This window comes from Capra hircus, chromosome 11, assembly GCF_001704415.2.
Source record: "Capra hircus breed San Clemente chromosome 11, ASM170441v1, whole genome shotgun sequence".
Lineage (NCBI taxonomy): Eukaryota > Metazoa > Chordata > Mammalia > Artiodactyla > Bovidae > Capra > Capra hircus.
Window position 1 is genome coordinate 59,618,330 of NC_030818.1, and position 18,222 is coordinate 59,636,551.

The 18,222-nt window shown below is 32.5% G+C and overlaps 1 protein-coding gene across 4 annotated transcripts in view; it reads right to left on the reverse strand.

Moving 5' to 3' along the window:
* USP34 (ubiquitin specific peptidase 34) overlaps nt 1-18,222 on the reverse strand; it is a 229,438-nt gene that overhangs the window by 62,184 nt on the left and 149,032 nt on the right. For all 4 annotated transcript variants that reach the window (XR_001918813.1, XM_018055392.1, XM_018055394.1 and 1 more), the window contains 8 exons: nt 12,808-13,008; nt 9,526-9,608; nt 6,772-6,812; nt 6,491-6,615; nt 5,335-5,487; nt 4,290-4,394; nt 2,406-2,461; nt 2,194-2,314 (listed from right to left, as the gene is read on the reverse strand). Coding sequence is in view for 3 of the 4 variants with exons in the window: in XM_018055392.1 (XP_017910881.1) it covers nt 2,194-2,314; nt 2,406-2,461; nt 4,290-4,394; nt 5,335-5,487; nt 6,491-6,615; nt 6,772-6,812; nt 9,526-9,608; nt 12,808-13,008 (885 nt within the window). In the remaining variant the exon portion in view is untranslated. The remainder of the gene's footprint in view (nt 1-2,193; nt 2,315-2,405; nt 2,462-4,289; nt 4,395-5,334; nt 5,488-6,490; nt 6,616-6,771; nt 6,813-9,525; nt 9,609-12,807; nt 13,009-18,222) is intronic.

The following is an 18,222-nucleotide window of genomic DNA, read 5'->3' on the forward strand; positions in this document are numbered from 1 at the left end:
TCCAGGCAAGAATACTGGAGTCATTCCCTTCTCCAGTGATTTTCCCAACCCAGGCATCATACCTGCATCTCCTGCATTGCAAGCACATTCTTTACCATCTAAAGCCACAAGGGAAGCCCATATTAACAGTAGGAATGGAAGGAGTTTTAAAAATGCTATTTAACTCTTTGAATTTCTTCTGAATTATGTGTCAAAGACCATACTCTTTTTGACCTATTTAGATCGAAAGTTATAATGTACCATTATAACAGTGCAGCCATTCCGGTATACTTCACAGAAACAAGAATCTCAAACAGATACCTGAGAGAATAGGTCTGAGTGTGACGTTTGACATGTAATTCAGAAGAAATTCAAAGAGTTAAATAACATTGTTAAAACTCCTTCCATTCCTACTGTAAACAACATGTAAACAAGGTTTCTCACAATTTATATCTCTAGAAAAATAAAGTAGGAAGAGAAAATCTGCAAACAATAAATTAACTTAAGGTGGCCTGCAAAGAATTCATATATACAAATCCTTACTCTTCATTAACAGCTAATTAGAAAACAAAATTGAAGAAAAAAGTCCATTTACGATACCTAAGAAAGAAAACTCCTAAGCAGAATCTTTATTAAAAATTCCTAAAATTCAAATTCTAAATGACATTAAATTGGATAACACAAAAAGACTGGTCTTCATAAATAAGGAGACAAATACTGCTCTTGTACAGGCAATTTAATATAATTTTAATATTTTCTATATCAAGCCATAAATTTAACACAAACCCAAGTTGAAAAGTATCAGAATTTTAATTTTTGAAAGAATGAGACACACTGATTCTAAAGTTCGTTGTGGAAAAATAAACCAAGACAATTCTGAAAAGGACTAATAATGAAGATGGACAATCTCCATAAGACATTAACTGAAAACTTTAACTCTGCTTAATTAGAATACAATACTGGAGAATGAACAGATCCATAGATTAAAACAGAAAGACCAGAAACATCCCCAAATATACAGGACACTTTTCTACATACAAAAATTCTACAAATTATCAAGAAATGGACCACATACATACATACATAAAAGGAAAATGAGGAGAGGATTTGAGCAACTCGAAGAAAAAAATAATACAAGTAAATGGCTTTAAAACACATGAAAACAAGTATGAATATACAATGGAACAAGTATACAAAGATGTTCACAGGAGTTTTTTTTTTTAAACAAATATAGACAACATCAATGTCAATAAAAATTAAATAATTTCTCTTTTGATGTATTCAAGTTTTTAATGTATTTTCTCCCTTTTTTTGGATTCATTTTAAATGATGAACACAAACCACAGAATTGTTATTTACATAATATACACCTTTGTATTTAATACAGCCACATAAAGTCCTGGAAGGCCATTACCAAAATATCACTTGAAATTAAAATATGTAAGAATCTTACCTTTATCAGCACTACCTAAAAATTCCTTTTTCTTTAAAATGATGTTTTGCTTTATAATGATATATTATCAGAAAGATCAATTAATATATTTACACTTTGGAATAAAAATTACATATTGACCAGAAACTATAAAACTCCTAGAGGAGAACATAGGCAAAACACTCTCCAACATAAATCACAGCAGGATCCTCTATGATCCACCTCCCAGAATACTGGAAATAAAAGCAAAAATAAAAAATGGGATCTAATTAAAATTAAAAGCTTCTGCACAACAAAGGAAAATATAAGCAAGGTGAAAAGACAGCCTTCTGAATGGGAGAAAATAATAGCAAATGAAGCAACTGACAAACAACTAATCTCAAAAATATACAAGCAACTCCTGCAGCTCAACTCCAGGAAAATAAACGACCCAATCAAAAAATGGGCCAAAGAACTAAATAGACATTTCTCCAAAGAAGACATACGGATGGCTAAGAAACACATGAAAAGATGCTCAACATCACTCATTATCAGAGAAATGCAAATCTAAACCACAATGAGGTACCATTTCACACCAGTTAGAATGGCAGCGGTCCAAAAGTCTACAAGCAATAAATGCTGGAGAGGATGTGGAGAAAAGGGAACCCTCTTACACTGTTGGTGGGAATGCAAACTAGTACAGCCACTTTGGAGAACAGTGTGGAGATTCCTTAAAAAATTGCAAACAATATTAAAAAGCTTAGTCTTATTTCATATAAATACTTATATGTATTATTACCAACCTGTCCTTCCCTTGAAAATTTAAAGGGTGGTTTGTGTTTAATAACACTTGTTGCAAGCCTTAGGAGTCCTGTAAGCCCATCATCTTCTATATTACCATCTTGATGATCGAGGATCTCCCTGCTACAAAAAACACAAGTAAAACAAGATAGGTCATACAGTTACATCCTTTATCTTTATGCAACAAAACTGTCAATTTCACATCAAATTTTACCTTCGAATACAGTCGGCCAAATGCCGTGCCAAAGCATCCAGGTCAAGCAGTGTTGTCTTAATACAAAAAGAAAATACAAAATTCAAATACAGATTTTTATATTTAGTATTTCAGTATTTACTAAAACAAAACAAAAAAAACCCTTTACTTTTAAGTAACAAGAATTCTTCAAATTCATTAACTTGCCAATTAAATTATAAGTAATATATAACTACTCTTTACTTGTACATAATATCAATAAATTATAGTTGTAAATACATCATTAATGTCCTTCAAAAAAAATCAATGAAATGTTGGCAATAAATTATGACAGCCATAGTAATTTAATGAGAAAACACTGGGTTTGATTTATTTTTTAACAATTTTACTGAGATATAATTCACATACAATTCACCAAGGTTTGCTTCTAACAGTACCTTCTGAAATAAACTTAAATAGACAGTTCACTTCAGAAATCTTTATTCTCATTATAAATGAGCAACAAAATTAAAACAGATTTCACGAAACAGAATCTAATTTAAGAGGATTCACAGTACAGTGGTTAGGACTCCACGCTTTCAGTGTAGAGGGTGTGGGTTCAGTCTCTGATTGGGGCCATAAAATCTTGAAAGCCATGTGGCACGGCCATAAACAAAAAAGAAGAAGATTCTCGAAGAAACTCATATCACCAAGAAGGAAAATTACTTTGAATACCAAGCAAGAAATAATAGATTCCTACTTTAAATGGGCAACCACAGGTTTAAAAAAAAAATTCCATGTCTACCTGGCATTAGTATTTTATGGATAAAGTCAAATACATTAAAGTATGTTCAAGGGGAGGAAGACCTGGAAGTGGTCATCAAAAGAAGTAAGATAAGTAAATACTAGGGATGTAATATACAACATGATATCATTAACATTGCTATATGTTATATAAAGTTGTTGAAAGAGTAAAGTGCTCATTACAAGGAAATAAAATCTCTTTCCATTTCTTTAATTTTATATCAGTATGAGATGATAATCTTCAACTATGCTTATTGTGGTAATCATTTCATGATGTATATAACTCATTATGCTGTATACTTTAAACTTTCACAGTGCTGTATGTCAATTATAACTCAGTAAAACTGAAAGAAAAAATTACAACAGGGTCAATATTGATTTTTAAATTTCTCAAATGTAAAGTAGAATAAGAATTCAGATGTAAACTGTTCCTTAAAACTAAAAAGCTCAAATGTTAAAGGACTTTTAAAATATATAGCGTATACATTGGACTTTGATTGAAATACATGAAAAAAATTGACAGAAAAGGTTCCCTAAATATTTAAATGTAAATTTTTCAAGTGTTTCTCACTTTTCTGTGAGATCAATTAGATTTATTTTAGCTTGCTAAATTTATAAAAAGGAAAAAAAAGTTTTTATGTGGCCAAGCTTTTCTTCGAAATGGACTTGTTTTAAATGCCTTTGTTAGACAGCAGTATCACTGTAGTCTCATATAACAAAATTGGAAGGTCAGAAAACTGATAGTGCTCTTTAGCTTAAAGTGATTTCTATTAACTTCAACTTTATTTTATATACTCAAAATCTACTTACTATTACAGAAATCTGTATATTTAAAGTCTAAATTTCACACTCCAAATAAGATTTTATATCCACAGATCTTACTCCAAAGACATAGGAAACTACTGATAAGTACCAAGTAAAGACATTTCAACTAAGGTCAAAATAAAATGAAGGAATGAGAGCAAAACACAAAGGTACAAATGAAGTAGAAAAACTATGACATTTTCAACTCATTAAAGACTGATAAAACTGCCCTTAATGATAAGGACTTTTAAATTCACGAAGAAACATGGACATAATTCATCTCTATTAACAAGTTAATATAAAATTTTCTGAACATACCTGACTAGCATCCTTTATATGTATGTTGTCAACTAATTTGCACAACAACCAAAAATATTCTTTACATCCAGGTTTTAACATTGGTTCTTCTTCATAATCATCTATCTATTAAAAAAAAATTTAACTTTGTGAAAAAAGTTTAAAAGGGGAAAATGAACTTAAAATTATATTTTAAAAACTATTAGGGTTTATTAAAAATGTTAAATCCCTACAAACTAAACAGTATTCAAAATTTAACCGAAAAAGTTCTGAAGAAGACATTCCTGGTTTCTTTAAAATTAAAACTACTATGTATGTAAGTCAATGATGAGAAGTCTGAGGAAAACACTACTCTCAACTTACTTATAAACTACTTGGTAAAGATATGAATAATGTATAATACTAAATAATGTAGTGTCAACTAAAAATTCAATGACAATGTGAAAACACAAGAAACCTACAGAAAATGAGTATATATAAATCTACCCACATGTAATGGTCTATTATAGTTTTCAAATCTGAAAAATAAAGAACATTACATTTCTTACACAGTTGATGACAGTAAATATGGAGAAGAAAAATCCTACAATGCATCATATTTCTAGAGATTAGTATAATTTACTTATTAACGGGCCCTGAATTTATTATGTGAGAGAAGGGGTTTACAAGGCTAGTAATGAATAAAGCTGAAAATTCTAAGTATCACAAAGATAAAACAACTGTGATTGAGTAAGGAGAGTGCTATATTTATGATGTTTCTGTCATTCAACTTATCAACACAAGGCTCAAAACCTATAAGGACAAATGTTATTTCCAAAACAGAATACCCATGAGAGATCCCACAGAGCTGAAACCAAAGCACATAGAATCTATCCTTAAAGTGTAACATGGACACAATATGCCACAATGCTGTTACTTTAAGAACTATTTAACTATCATCCTCCTGGTGAAAACTATAAATAGTAAACAGGTATTCAAAATTACTTGCAAGAATAATATAATGATAAACGTGGGGCAAATGAACATGCAGAAATAGAACCTGCTGTTGAACACAGTAAAATCTTACCCTGATAGGTTTGAGTGCTTGAGCATCTGGAAGGAACTTCAACAATGTTGAGGCAGCCAGTAGCAGAAAAGAGCGATTGATTGAGTCTCCTCCATCCAGCCCTGATAGAGATAACTTATAAAGACCATTGCAAGACTCATGACGGACTGCAGTCTAAATGAAAAAGCAAGTTCCAAAGATAATCCGAGTCAGTGTTAAGAAATTAATCTTAAAGTTGATACGTTGCCAGAAATAATATGTTAGATGGCTTCTTTAATAACATATAACACAATGTCCTGATCACATACTCAGGCATGTAAATAATACACAGTCAAATGAAGTACCCTAAAGTTATACAGTAATATGTAAAAACATTTTGGAAATTCCCAAATATGGCCATAAAAAAAAAAAACACTAAATACAAGAACAGACGAATACAAAAAGGATTGAGAAGAGATTATTCATAATAATTTATTTACATGATTAAGTAACAAGAAAAATATTTTCAGAACTAGAAGCAACTTAGAAAGTATTTAAACCAAAATATATTACAGATTTTAGAACCTTGTTCAAATGTTAGAATAGTTACCTGGGACACAGTGAGAACAAGAACACATATGAGAACAAGAACACATATGCATTCAATACAAAGCTAAAAATTCTAGAAAATGTTCTCTAAAAAAGATGTGAATATCGTGGCTAAGTGAACTAATAAGTGTTTCCACTATTTCATTTAGGATATGGTGTGAGTAACATCAAGATATGATTGGTGAAAATTATACTGACTTCACTGTCAACAATGAAATCAAAAGGAAATATATATAACTTCTTGTCGGTCTCTCTTGCATCTAAGGATACTCTCAACTAGATAAAGCAAAATAAATTTCTCAAATATAAATTACAATAATAAAGGCTCAAATCTTTCTAAAGCCTCAGGAAAAAAAAAAAAGAACCACTCTGTAAACAAATACTGCAAAAAAGAAAAATATGAATGCTACACAGTAACATTCACACTTAAGTGTACATAGTTCAAAATACTCTAGATCTTAAAGGATTAATAACTACTTTCCAGGATATATTTATGGAATCACATTCGTTTCCATTAGCTCTTTTTATTATCAATGCCAATATATGAAAAAATATGAAGAGTAGAACTAATCTTCAATCTTTAGCTTACCTCAGGAATAAGGAGAGTCAATTTCTTTAGCCAATCTTGTAAATGATCACTATCAGCAAGGCTAGATTTCACTAAAGAACAGCAATGAGCCCAACTCACCAAGAGCCACATAGAATAATGTGAAACTAAAGAAAAATTGGAAAAAAGTTACTATAAAAATTATTATAAAGACTTGCACTATAGAAAACAAAATGTTCGTTATCAAAGAAGGTTATTATACATAAATGTTTCCAGCCATCTAAATCTTTATCTATTAAAAATCAACTTTGTGGAACCCTTACCTTCATGTCTAGACCTGTGATCAGATTGAGCTTTCAAAACTCTGTAAAGTAAAAACATACCACCAGGAATAGTTAAATTCAGCAATGAATTAAAAAATAACTCTATTTCTACTATATTTACCATTTAACTTTCCCAAAAGATTATAGATTTTTATGAAAGATAATAATTTATTTTTCCATGGTCTTCATTTTTTGTTTAAAGAATCACTGGCAAAATCTTATTATAACAAACACTAAATGACTTCATATTTAATAAATAAAATCTGAGTGAATCCCATATTGACTTAAGTGCACTCTCACAGTGCCTAAAAATTTGGTTACTGAAGTGATATGGATTACAAAGAGAAAGGTTATAATGGTTTAGAATCTAAATATAAGACTTCTAAAAGGAAAAAAATCATACACTGGCATAAAATGCCCCTTTTTTCGGTATGGGTAAATTCAATTTTCATTGGGAATAGTTAAAAGTAAATTATTGAAAAGCAGAGAAAAATAACTAATTTAATTCTATATTGCTTCAGTTCTATTTTTTCCCCCACGATACTTTTAGTAACTTCAGTGGAAAATGTATTACCTCAATTTAAAGAAAACAGTAAAAATTTTCAATTTGATAACACCGTTACACAGGAATTTAGTATTCACCTTAAAATAAATTGCTGTTTTTTTTTCTTAAGAAAAGCACAGATCTCTAGATACATACTTCGTTATAATTAAATTGTGATAATTAAAAAACGCCTTTGAAAATTTCAAATTCTGTGTAACTGATTTAAAGTAAAAGGTACTGAAAAGTTAAAACTTATAAATCAAGATCTGGTCATATTTCATGTTTAACTTTTATCATATTGGCTTAATATAATTAACTTTACCAAGAGCAACCTACTCATGTACCTTTTAAATCTGCGGCATTTGAAGATTTTTGGTAACAGACAGTAAGTTTTTTCTAACTACCTTAATTGATATAAACCTGCCAGCATCATATAAACTGAAGGTGGAAGTATACAGAACGTACGTTAGAGGACAGGGAGAAAAAGTTAATAATTATTTATCTGGAGGAGAGTAACTGGTAGTTGGTACAGAAAACCTATTTTTCCTCATACAAACCAAGGTCAAGTTACTGCACTTTCTTTGTTTCCCTACATTATTCATTCATAAGTTTTATAACTAATAGGTGAAGTGCCTGGCACTAATAATGGTGAGCAAAATCAGATAAAGTACATGCAAAACTATACGGTCCAGTTGGGTAAAGCAAGTATTAATCAAGTAATGCAAATTCAATAGAGACAGACACTAAAGAAAGACATACTAAAAAAGAAGTAATCTTAAAATAATCATGCTACTTATATTCAAATATTGCTTATGAAAGTGACTTTTAAAAGCATCTAAAAAGAGACAACTAGCTATTAGCCATAAATAAGCACTTTGAAACATGCTTACATGAACTTTGTAAATCATCTGAGTAACAATGGCAAGGTTAAGCCCAACATAACACCTAGAGAAAACAATACTTGAAAATATTTCTACATACTTTAACATAATTTATGTGATTATTTAAGGTATACAGAATCAGGTCTTTATGTATTAGCAAGTATCATTTATACACTTAAAATTTTATATATTATTTTTTAAAAATCACCAATGTAGCCCAAATAAATTGGATCATATGACATGTTTAAACTATATTCTTAAATAAATATTTCCAGCTTTATCTACTGAGAGCCCAGAAGCAAGTTAACATTAGGAGTCATGAGTATCCATATTACACTGGTTCCACGCCAACAACTAGGGCTTCCTAAACACTGATTCCAGAACTAAGGCATATAAGCAAAGTGAACAGTAATAGTAATGAATTATCTTACATTAAAAAATCCAACTTGATACTAAATAAAAGGAAGAGAAAGCTCTTCCTTACAATAGAAGGTCAACTAATAAACATAAAATGAATGGCTAAGTGTTAGAAAATCACTAGTTTGCAAACACTACTGATACTTAATTCAGGCAAGAATCATCATCACTGTAATCCATAGGTTAGTTTTAATTAGAAAAATCAGAAACTTCACTGTAGAGAAATCTGGATGAAACCAGAGTGACTGATCAAAATCACTAATAAGACAAACAGCTATCACTGGGATGAACTGGGAAAGATATGTTACTTATTGAGTATTCCTGCTAAAATGTATAGTCTGAATTTAATTGTAAGAAACAATCAGGAAAACCTAAACTGAAAGGTGCTATAAAAGAACTGGCCTGGGATGCTCAAAAATGTCTGTTCCATGAAAGAAAAGATAAGAAATATCCCCTATTACAGGAAATGAAAGAAATATGACTATGAAACACAGTATGTTATACTGGATGAGGAAAAAATTGCTATAAAGAATATTAATGGGATTTGAGTATGGCTAATATGTTAGATAATATTATATCAATCTTGAATTTGAGTATTTCACTATAGTCATCAGGAAACTGTCCTTGGTCTTAGGAAACACATCAAACTATTTATGGGTAAGTGACCATAATGTCTGAACTCTTACAGAATTTAGGATAACATATAAATAAACGTGTGCACAGGGACACCCACAGAAAACGCTATAAAAACTTGCAAAATGTTGGTAACAATACGCAAGTCTAAATGAATGATATGAAAGTGCACTAAAATACCCTAACCATTTATCTGTTACATTTCAAGTTTTTCCAAATTAAAATTTTTAAACACTGTATTCTTACTATATATACATACATAACGTAAAAACATCATACCTAGGAGCCAGATTATCATATGTATAAGCAACAGACATAAGTCGCTGAATCAAACTGGTTCCTTGGACAAGAACAAGAAATACCTTTAAAATAAAAACATTAAAAAAAAATCTGTAAATACACTAAAGCACAAAACTGCATTTTAAACAGACTCTATATTACTTTGATTTTTATTTATAAAAATATAAGGAATACTCTAAAAATGGTTATTGGAAAATACTACAAAAGAATTAAATACTAGAAAAACAGATTTTCATAAACAAACATAAGAACAGCAACTTTAAAAAGAAAATAATACAAATTTAGAAAATACACAGGCAAATCCTCTCTATTTGATCCACAGATTATCTGCATGTCACCCAACAGAGCAAGAAAAATTATATATTATACATGCCAGTGATTTTGGGGGGCAGTAGATGAAGTAATATTTTTCACTTGAAATAAATACTACAGGTAACCAAGCTTGGAATCCAGATTAAAAATCCTGAGGTTCAACATTAGTTTATTTTCAAGCTGTATGACTCTAATACTGAATTTCTCAGTTCTTAATCTATGTAATAGAAAAAATATTTGCTAACTTAATAAAGAATTATTAAATTTCTTCTGCAGGCCCAAACTCATTCTGGGCACTAAACTCTGTAAAAGCACTGTTCCTATCCTGGGGAAGTTAGTCCAATGCAGCAGATAACATACAAAGCATTGCAGGAGCTTCCCTGGTGGCTCAGTGGCGAAGTCTGCCCGCCAACATAGGAGACACAGGCTTGATCCCTGATCTGGGAGGGTCCCACATGCCATGGAACTAAGCCCATAAGCCACAACTATTGAGCCCACATTCTAGAGCCCAGGAGCTGCAACTACTGAGCCCATGGGTCACAACTACTGAAGCCTACATACCCCACAGCCTGTGCTGCCCAACAAGGGAGGCATCGGCAATGACAAGCCTGCACACTGCAACTAGAGTAGCTCCTGCTTGCTACAACTAGAGAAAAGCCCTTGCAGCAACAAAGACCCACAGCAGACAAAAATACAGTATTTTTTTTTAAAAAAAGCACTGAAACACAAGTATATGCAATGTGCCAAATGATCAATAGAAGAGAGCAGCAACTAAAGCTGTCCCTGACAAAATAAGGAGAGCTTTAAGAAACACTATATTTAAGTTTGGAGGCTAATGGATACATGTATGTGTACTGTTGAGTCCCTTTCCGGTTCGCCTGACTCTTATCACAATATTGTTGACTGGCTTTATCCCAATACAAAATAAAAAGTTAAAAAAAAAAAAAAGACAAGCTATACTTAGGCTGGAATTTGAAGGTTAAATTTGGAATCTGAAACTTCCAAAAGGCTACTGAAGGAGAATAAATGAAATATTGTATGACAATAAATTAGTAAAAGAATTAGTGTTTCTTTTTTACTATTAGATGACGTCTCGAGAAAAAGAGTAACAAAAATTTCCCCTCAAATAACAATTTACATACTATGCTCTAATTATTATGATAAACAAATGAAAAAATATATGCTTTTTCTAAACTAGAATGATAATATTGACATATGCATAGAAAAACACATGCACATAAAAAGAGAACCCATGGTAATGACCTGTGACTCTGGGGAAGGTTCATTTGTCTATTCTTTTTCGCCACATCACAGCTTGCAGGATCTTAACTCCCTGACCAGGGACGGAACCTGAGTCCTCAGCAGTGGAAGTGCAGAGTCCTAATCACTGAGCCGTTAGGGAATTTCCTCAATTGTACATTCTAGATATTTTTAGTAATTATGTACTTGAACAAATTTTTTTAAGCCAGTTATTTAAAAATCCCATATATGAGTATATGTATTTTATTTTTCTATCAGTAACAACTCATTGCTCTGAAGTTTCTTGAACAGGTATGAGGTAAGCTGCTGTCCTCAAATGATTACAAAATAAGGAACAGACTGAGTAAAAACTTATCTTCAACCTTCCCCAGTTCAGTTCACTGACAGAAACAGTGGAAGGGCAAATACTGATTGTATGAACAGCAGAATCCACAGTCAAAAAGACTCAATTTTATTGCTGACTGTGCTGGTTATCGTGCCACTTTTGTTCAGCTCAAAACCCACCATACTGTGAACTTGCTCTGCCATTATAATGGTTGGTAAATTTCTCCTCTGCCAGCTGGCTTTCTTTTAAGTTTGTCAATCTGGGATACTTGAGAGATACCTTACGTCCTTTTTCTTTTGTTTGTTCTGGGGTTTGGTTTTTTTTGGTTGTGCCATGCAGCTTGTGGGATCTTAGCTCCTGACCAAGGATCAAACCTGGGCCCCCAGGTGGTGAAAGCATGAAGCTCTAACCATTGAACCACCAGGGAATTGTTTGTTCTGTTAACACTGTTCCAGAAGTATTTTAACCAGATGAGGAAACTGATTTCAGAATCAGTAACAGAATGAGTTCCTCAGAGGCCTAAACTCCAGTTCAGCAAGATCCCATCTATAAGCTTCTCACTTCTGGTAGCTATAATCTTTTACATATATTCCTCAAAAATATGTGAAATTGCCTGCATTACCTTGACATTCCCTTTTAATTTATAGCCCTTCAAAACATGGGATTCTCTGGTGGCTCAGTGGAAAAGAATCTGCCCGCCAATGCAGAAGTCACGGGTTCAATTCCTAAGTCGGGACGATCCCCTGGAGAGGTAAATGGAAACCCACTCGAGTATTCTTGTCTGGGTAAAATCCCAGATGGGGGCTATAGTCCATAGCTAAGCTAAGCTAAGTCACTTCAGTCGTGTCCAACTCTGTGCGACCCCATAGACAGCAGCCCACCAGGCTCCCCCGTCCCTGGGATTCTCCAGGCAAGAACACTGGAGTGGGCTGCCATGGAGTCACTAAAGAATCGGACACGACTTAGTAACTAAACAACTCCGGAACATAAGAATAAAATTACTTCTAGATTTTAAATCTACTCTGTTGGAATACCTAGTGTAGTTTGCTTTTCTGAATGGATCCTCCATTCAGCACAAAAATTACTGAGACCAACTAATGAACTCAACCCTACAGTTAGATAACATATAGAATGGCATAAAATTCACTCTGCAGTTTGGATGATGAACTGAAAAGTTTTACTCCTTCATAACTGCTACTGCTTTAAAATGAAGGCATAACTTCTGCTGTGAGGTCATACTGTGGTGATCTAGGATAGCATTTCATAGATAGCAGTGTTGTTCACTTTGCAAAAACAAAAATAAACAAATTCTCTTAAAAAGACGAGTGTATTACTACAGTTTAATGGTAATGTTTCTATTTTACCTCTGTTAATCTTGGTATATGAAGACCCTTAGCATGATCACCAGCAGCCTTTCTTGACTTGCCAGGCCACGTTCTTTTCCTATGGCTTTCTGCTATACCAGACCAGGCAAAGACATCATGATAAGCTAAATCCAAATCGGATGGATCTACTGCAAACTGGCATATTAACTTCAGCAAGCAAGCAAGACAGTCTAGCTGCCACTGTGGATAAGAAGAAAATGTTATTTACCTAATTTTCATTAATTTCGCATGGCCACTATACAAACTAAAATTAAAGACTAGAAAATGAAAATAATTATAGCTAGTACTTAATCCATGAGGTAATGAAATTTTTCCTGTTCATGTATTGCAGTTAATAACAACCCAATCTTACAAAAATAGACACCAGATAACTAAAATGTGTATTTGATTAAATGAAAATGATACTTGTATTTCTATCATGAAATAATCATACAAATGTATATAATAACAAGATATAAAAAAACACTGCTTGGAATGAATTCAAATATTAAAACTATTAAAATACTTTACCTACAAAATTAGCATTAAGGGCAAAAATATTAGAAGCTGTCTCTCCACATTAAGTGGCATATACTCTAATATTTGGGAGTGAAAACTATTCTCAATAATTTGATAACTTTTCAATTGAAAATTTGCATTTTACAAATGTACATGTAAAATAAGTATCTCATCAATAAAATACTGCTTAGTATGGAAAGTAAAATTTCTAATTGATTTAAAGCTCCACATTAAAAATTTTTAAATAAAACAATTCCTTCAAATAAATAAGAACATCATCTATGTACAAGAGCTTTCTCTTTAATGGTCCTTGTTCTCGTCTTTTCCTAATACCGCTACTAAGTGTTACAACTATACCAATATACCAGGAAACACAGCAATACTATGTAACTGATTTTTCAAGGAAAGTATCACAAAATTGCAGTGAGGAAAAAAAAAGTCTTCACACAAATGGTGCTAGAAAAACTGGATAGCCATATGGAAAAATAAAACTTCAACCTCATTCTACATATACAAAAGTTAACTCAAAATATACCACAGATCTAAATGTAAAAGGTCACAATAAAATTTACAGAAGAACACATAGGAGAATATCTTTGTGACCTTAGAAAAAAGGTTTCTTAGCTAGGATTAAAATTGAAAACTTCTCTGCTTAAAAGACACTGTAAATATAAAGAAAAGACAAAACACAGATTGAACGCAAATATTCTTAACACATATACCTGACCAAAAAAACTTGTCCAAATTCATTAAGGAAAAAAGTCTTACAGCTCTTTACTAAGAGAAAAAAAAAAACAAAAAAACAAAAACCCCAAAGAAAGCAAAACAAAAATCCCCAAAATATTTAGAGACACTTTACAAACGAAGATAAAAAACATGGTCCAAATGAAATGTTAATGGGGAAATTTATAACTATGTTTACATTAAGAAAAAAAGAAGGATCTCATTAATCAAACTTTCAGTTCAGTTCAGTTCAGTCGCTCAGTTGTGTCCAACTCTTTGCGACCCGGTGAATCACAGCACGCCAGGCCTCCCTGTCCATCACCAACTCCCGGAGTTCACTCAGACTCATGTCCATCGAGTCAGTGATGCCATCCAGCCATCTCATCCTCTGTCGTCCCCTTCTCCTCCTGCCCCCAATCCCTCCCAGCATCAGAGTCTTTTCCAATGAGTCAACTAAATCGAACTTTAGAGGTTAACAAACTAGAAAAAGAAGAACAAACTACACCCAAGGTTAGTAGCTGCAGAAATGAAATAATAAAAATCAAAACAGAGATAATAAAATAGGGAACAGAAAGACCTAAAGAAAAAAAAGCACTGAAAATCAAAGCTAGTTCTTAGAAAAGAACAAAATTCACAAACGTTTAGCTAGGAGGACTAAGAAACAAGAAGAACCAAATTACTAAAATCAGAAATAGAAGTGGGAACATTTCAACTAATTCTACAGAAATAAAAAAGATTTTAATAGAGTACTACAAACAACTGTTATGTCCCCAAACTCAATACACTATACAAAATTAACAAATTCCTAGAAACACAAAACTTACAAAAACTCAATCAAAAAGAAAATCTGAATAGACTTATAACTAGTGAGAAGATTGATTCAGTTATCAAAAATCTCCCAAATAAGAAAAGTCCTGGACCTGACAGCTTCACTAGTAAACTCTAACAAACATAAAGAAGAACTATTGCCAATAATCCTCAAACTTTCCCAAAAACTGAAGAGGGAACTCCGTAACTCATTTGATGAAGCAAGCATTAACTCTGATATCAAAGCCAGACAAAAGACACTATAAGAAAATTACAGGCTTATATTCTTTATGAATATTCATACAAAAGTCTTCAACAAAATATTAGTAAACAGAATTCAGCAATATAGTAAAAGGATGACCAAGTGGGACTTATTCTTAGAATGCAAGGATAGTTTGACATATGAGCACTGATCAATGTAAATACTCCATATTAACAAACTGAAGGAAAAGACTACATTATCTTGATTACTGCTTTAAAAAGCATTTGACAAAATTCAACACCCTTTTATGATAAAAATACTCAATGAAATAGGAGCAGAAGGAAACTAGTGCAACATAATAAATAAAAGTTATATTGACAAACTCAGCGAAAATCATACTCAATGCTGAAAGACTGAAAGTTTTTCTTCTAAGATCAGGAGGAATTCAAGGACAATTGCTTTCATCACTTCTATTCAACACCACAGGGTTAAGTTTTGGCCTAAGCAATACACAAGAAAAATAAAAGGCATCAAAATTGGAAAGAAAGAAAGAAATTTATCTGTTTGTGTTAAAACTAATAAATGATCTCAGCAAATTAGAAGGATACAAAGTCAACATACAGAATTCAGTTGTACATTAACAATGAACAATATGAAAAGGCAATGACAGAAACATCAAAAAGAATAAAATATCTAGGAAGAATAAAATATCTAGGAAGGAACTTAACCAAGGAGCTGAAAGAGTTCTATAATGAAAGCTAAAAAAAGTTGCTCAAAGAAATTAAAGACAAATAAATGGAAACATATCCTGCATTTATGGACTGGAAGACTTAGTATTAAAATATCAATACCATCCAAAATCACTGCAGATGGTGACTGCAGCCATAAAATTAAAGGACACTTACTCCTTGGAAGGAAAGTTATGACCAACCTAGATAGCATATTCAAAAGCAGAGACATTACTTTGGCAACAAAGGTCTGTCAAGTCAAGGCTATGGTTTTTCCAGTGGTCATGTATGGATGTGAGAGTTGGACTGTGAAGAAAGCTGAGCGCCGAAGAATTGATGCTTTTGAACTGTGGTGTTGGAGAAGACTCTTGAGAGTCCCTTGGACTGCAAGGAGATCCAACCAGTCCATCCTAAAGGAGATCAGTCCTGGGTGTTCACTGGAAGCACTGATGCTGAGGCTGAAACTCCAATACTTTGGCTACCTCATGCGAAGAGTTGACTCACTGGAAAAGACTCTGATGCTGGGAGGGTTTGGGGGCAGGAGGAGAAGGGGACGACAGAGGATGAGATGGCTGGATGGCATCACCGACTCGATGGACATGGGTTTGGGTGAACTCCGGGAGTTGGTTATGGACAGGGAGGCCTGGTGTGCTGCAATTCATGGGGTCACAAAGAGTCGGACACGACTGAGAGACTGAACTGAATCATCCAAAGTGACCTACAGATTCAATGCAATCCCTAACAAAATCCTAATGACGTTTTTTGAAGAAACAGAAAAATTCATTTTAAAATTCACAAGGAATCTCAAGGGACTCCAAACAGACAATCTTGAAAGAAAAGGACAAACCTGGAGGACTCACACTTTCTGATTTAAAAACTTACTACAAAGTTACAGTAACGGACACCAAGTGAAGTACTAGCATAAACATAGCTTTTAAAAAAGGAATGGAACTGAGAGCCCAAAAACAAACCCTCATCTATATGGTTTAATGATTTTTGATAAGGATGCCATGAACATTCACTGTGGCAAAAGGAGTCTTTTCACGGAAAGGTGGTGGAAAGCCTGCATCTCCACATGCAAAGGAATGAAGCTGAACCTTTATCTAACACCATATACAACAATTAACTCAAAATGAATCAAGGATCTAAATGTAAGACCTAAAACACAATAAAAATCTTGAAAGAAAACACAGAACCAAAGGGTCATGACATTGTATTTAGCAATGATGTCTTGGTGAGTATACCAAAAACTCAAGTAACAGAAGAAAAAACAAAAAACTTGGACTTAACGAAAATTTAGTTTGTGAATCGTAAGACTATTCACAGTGTCTTTTAATATATTGAGAGATACATTATGAATAGTGGATCTCAGTCAATCTGAAAGCAATCTATGTCTTAATCAATCTAGCCATCTCAAGTGTTGCCAAGCTACAATGTGTGCCATATGGTAGTAAATTTTTCTTAATACTTCATAAAAGTATCCATAATTTTAAAGCAAAACAGAGAAAATCTTTAGCACATGATTACCTGTAAACTTAATTCAAAGCAAACACAGACATTTTTAAGCAAAAATCCTATGAACAACACATAACTACTCTAAAATTTTTAAATTCTCTCTTTGCCTAAGATCTAAAAGGCACCTTATAATTCTAAAAGAGTAGTGAGAAAACAAAAACACAACAATAAAACACAGCAAAGGATATCTGAGTTTTAAAAGTCAAAAAACAACAACTACTATTGCAGAGGTATTTATTCTAAGAAGGAAAATATCTGTAGCAAAATATGTAAAATAAAAATGGCAAAGTAGTATTGAAAAAAGTGGTAAGATTAACAAAACCTTAACAGACAGCAATACATGTCTCAAAAAGTATCTATTTTTTAACATACTGGATGCAGCAGCACTCAATAGTAAATCTGGACTCTAAAATAATTCTAAAATACAAGTACTAAGAAATTAATTTTTGAATGCAATGTTTGATAATGCTATTCTGCTTTGCTGGAGGTCAGGAAACGAGCATACCTTCCATTTCAGACAAAACTAGATTACGCAGTTTTGTCCATCATTATGAATTTTAAAATACTCCACAAGTAAGCAATTTTATTTTCCTAATAATATAGGACAGTGCTTCTTCAAGTTAACAGCAATAAGTACTATTTCCTAAAACTTCCATTTTGTTAAAGATCAATAATTTTGTAAAAGCTATTTAAAAAATACTGTGTCAATGTCCAACTGCTATAAAAATTTCTATAAGGCTTTCTCTCAAATTCTGTACCTATTTCATTGCAGAGCAGTCACAAATGGTCTGGAAATACATTTTTGAGTAGTGCTTATAAGGAAAAAATGGTCAAACCAAAACAAAGAATATTTTCAAAAAACTAAAGACAAAAACAAGTTTTTCTTAAAAATCATCCCAAATTTTAAGACTATACAAACAT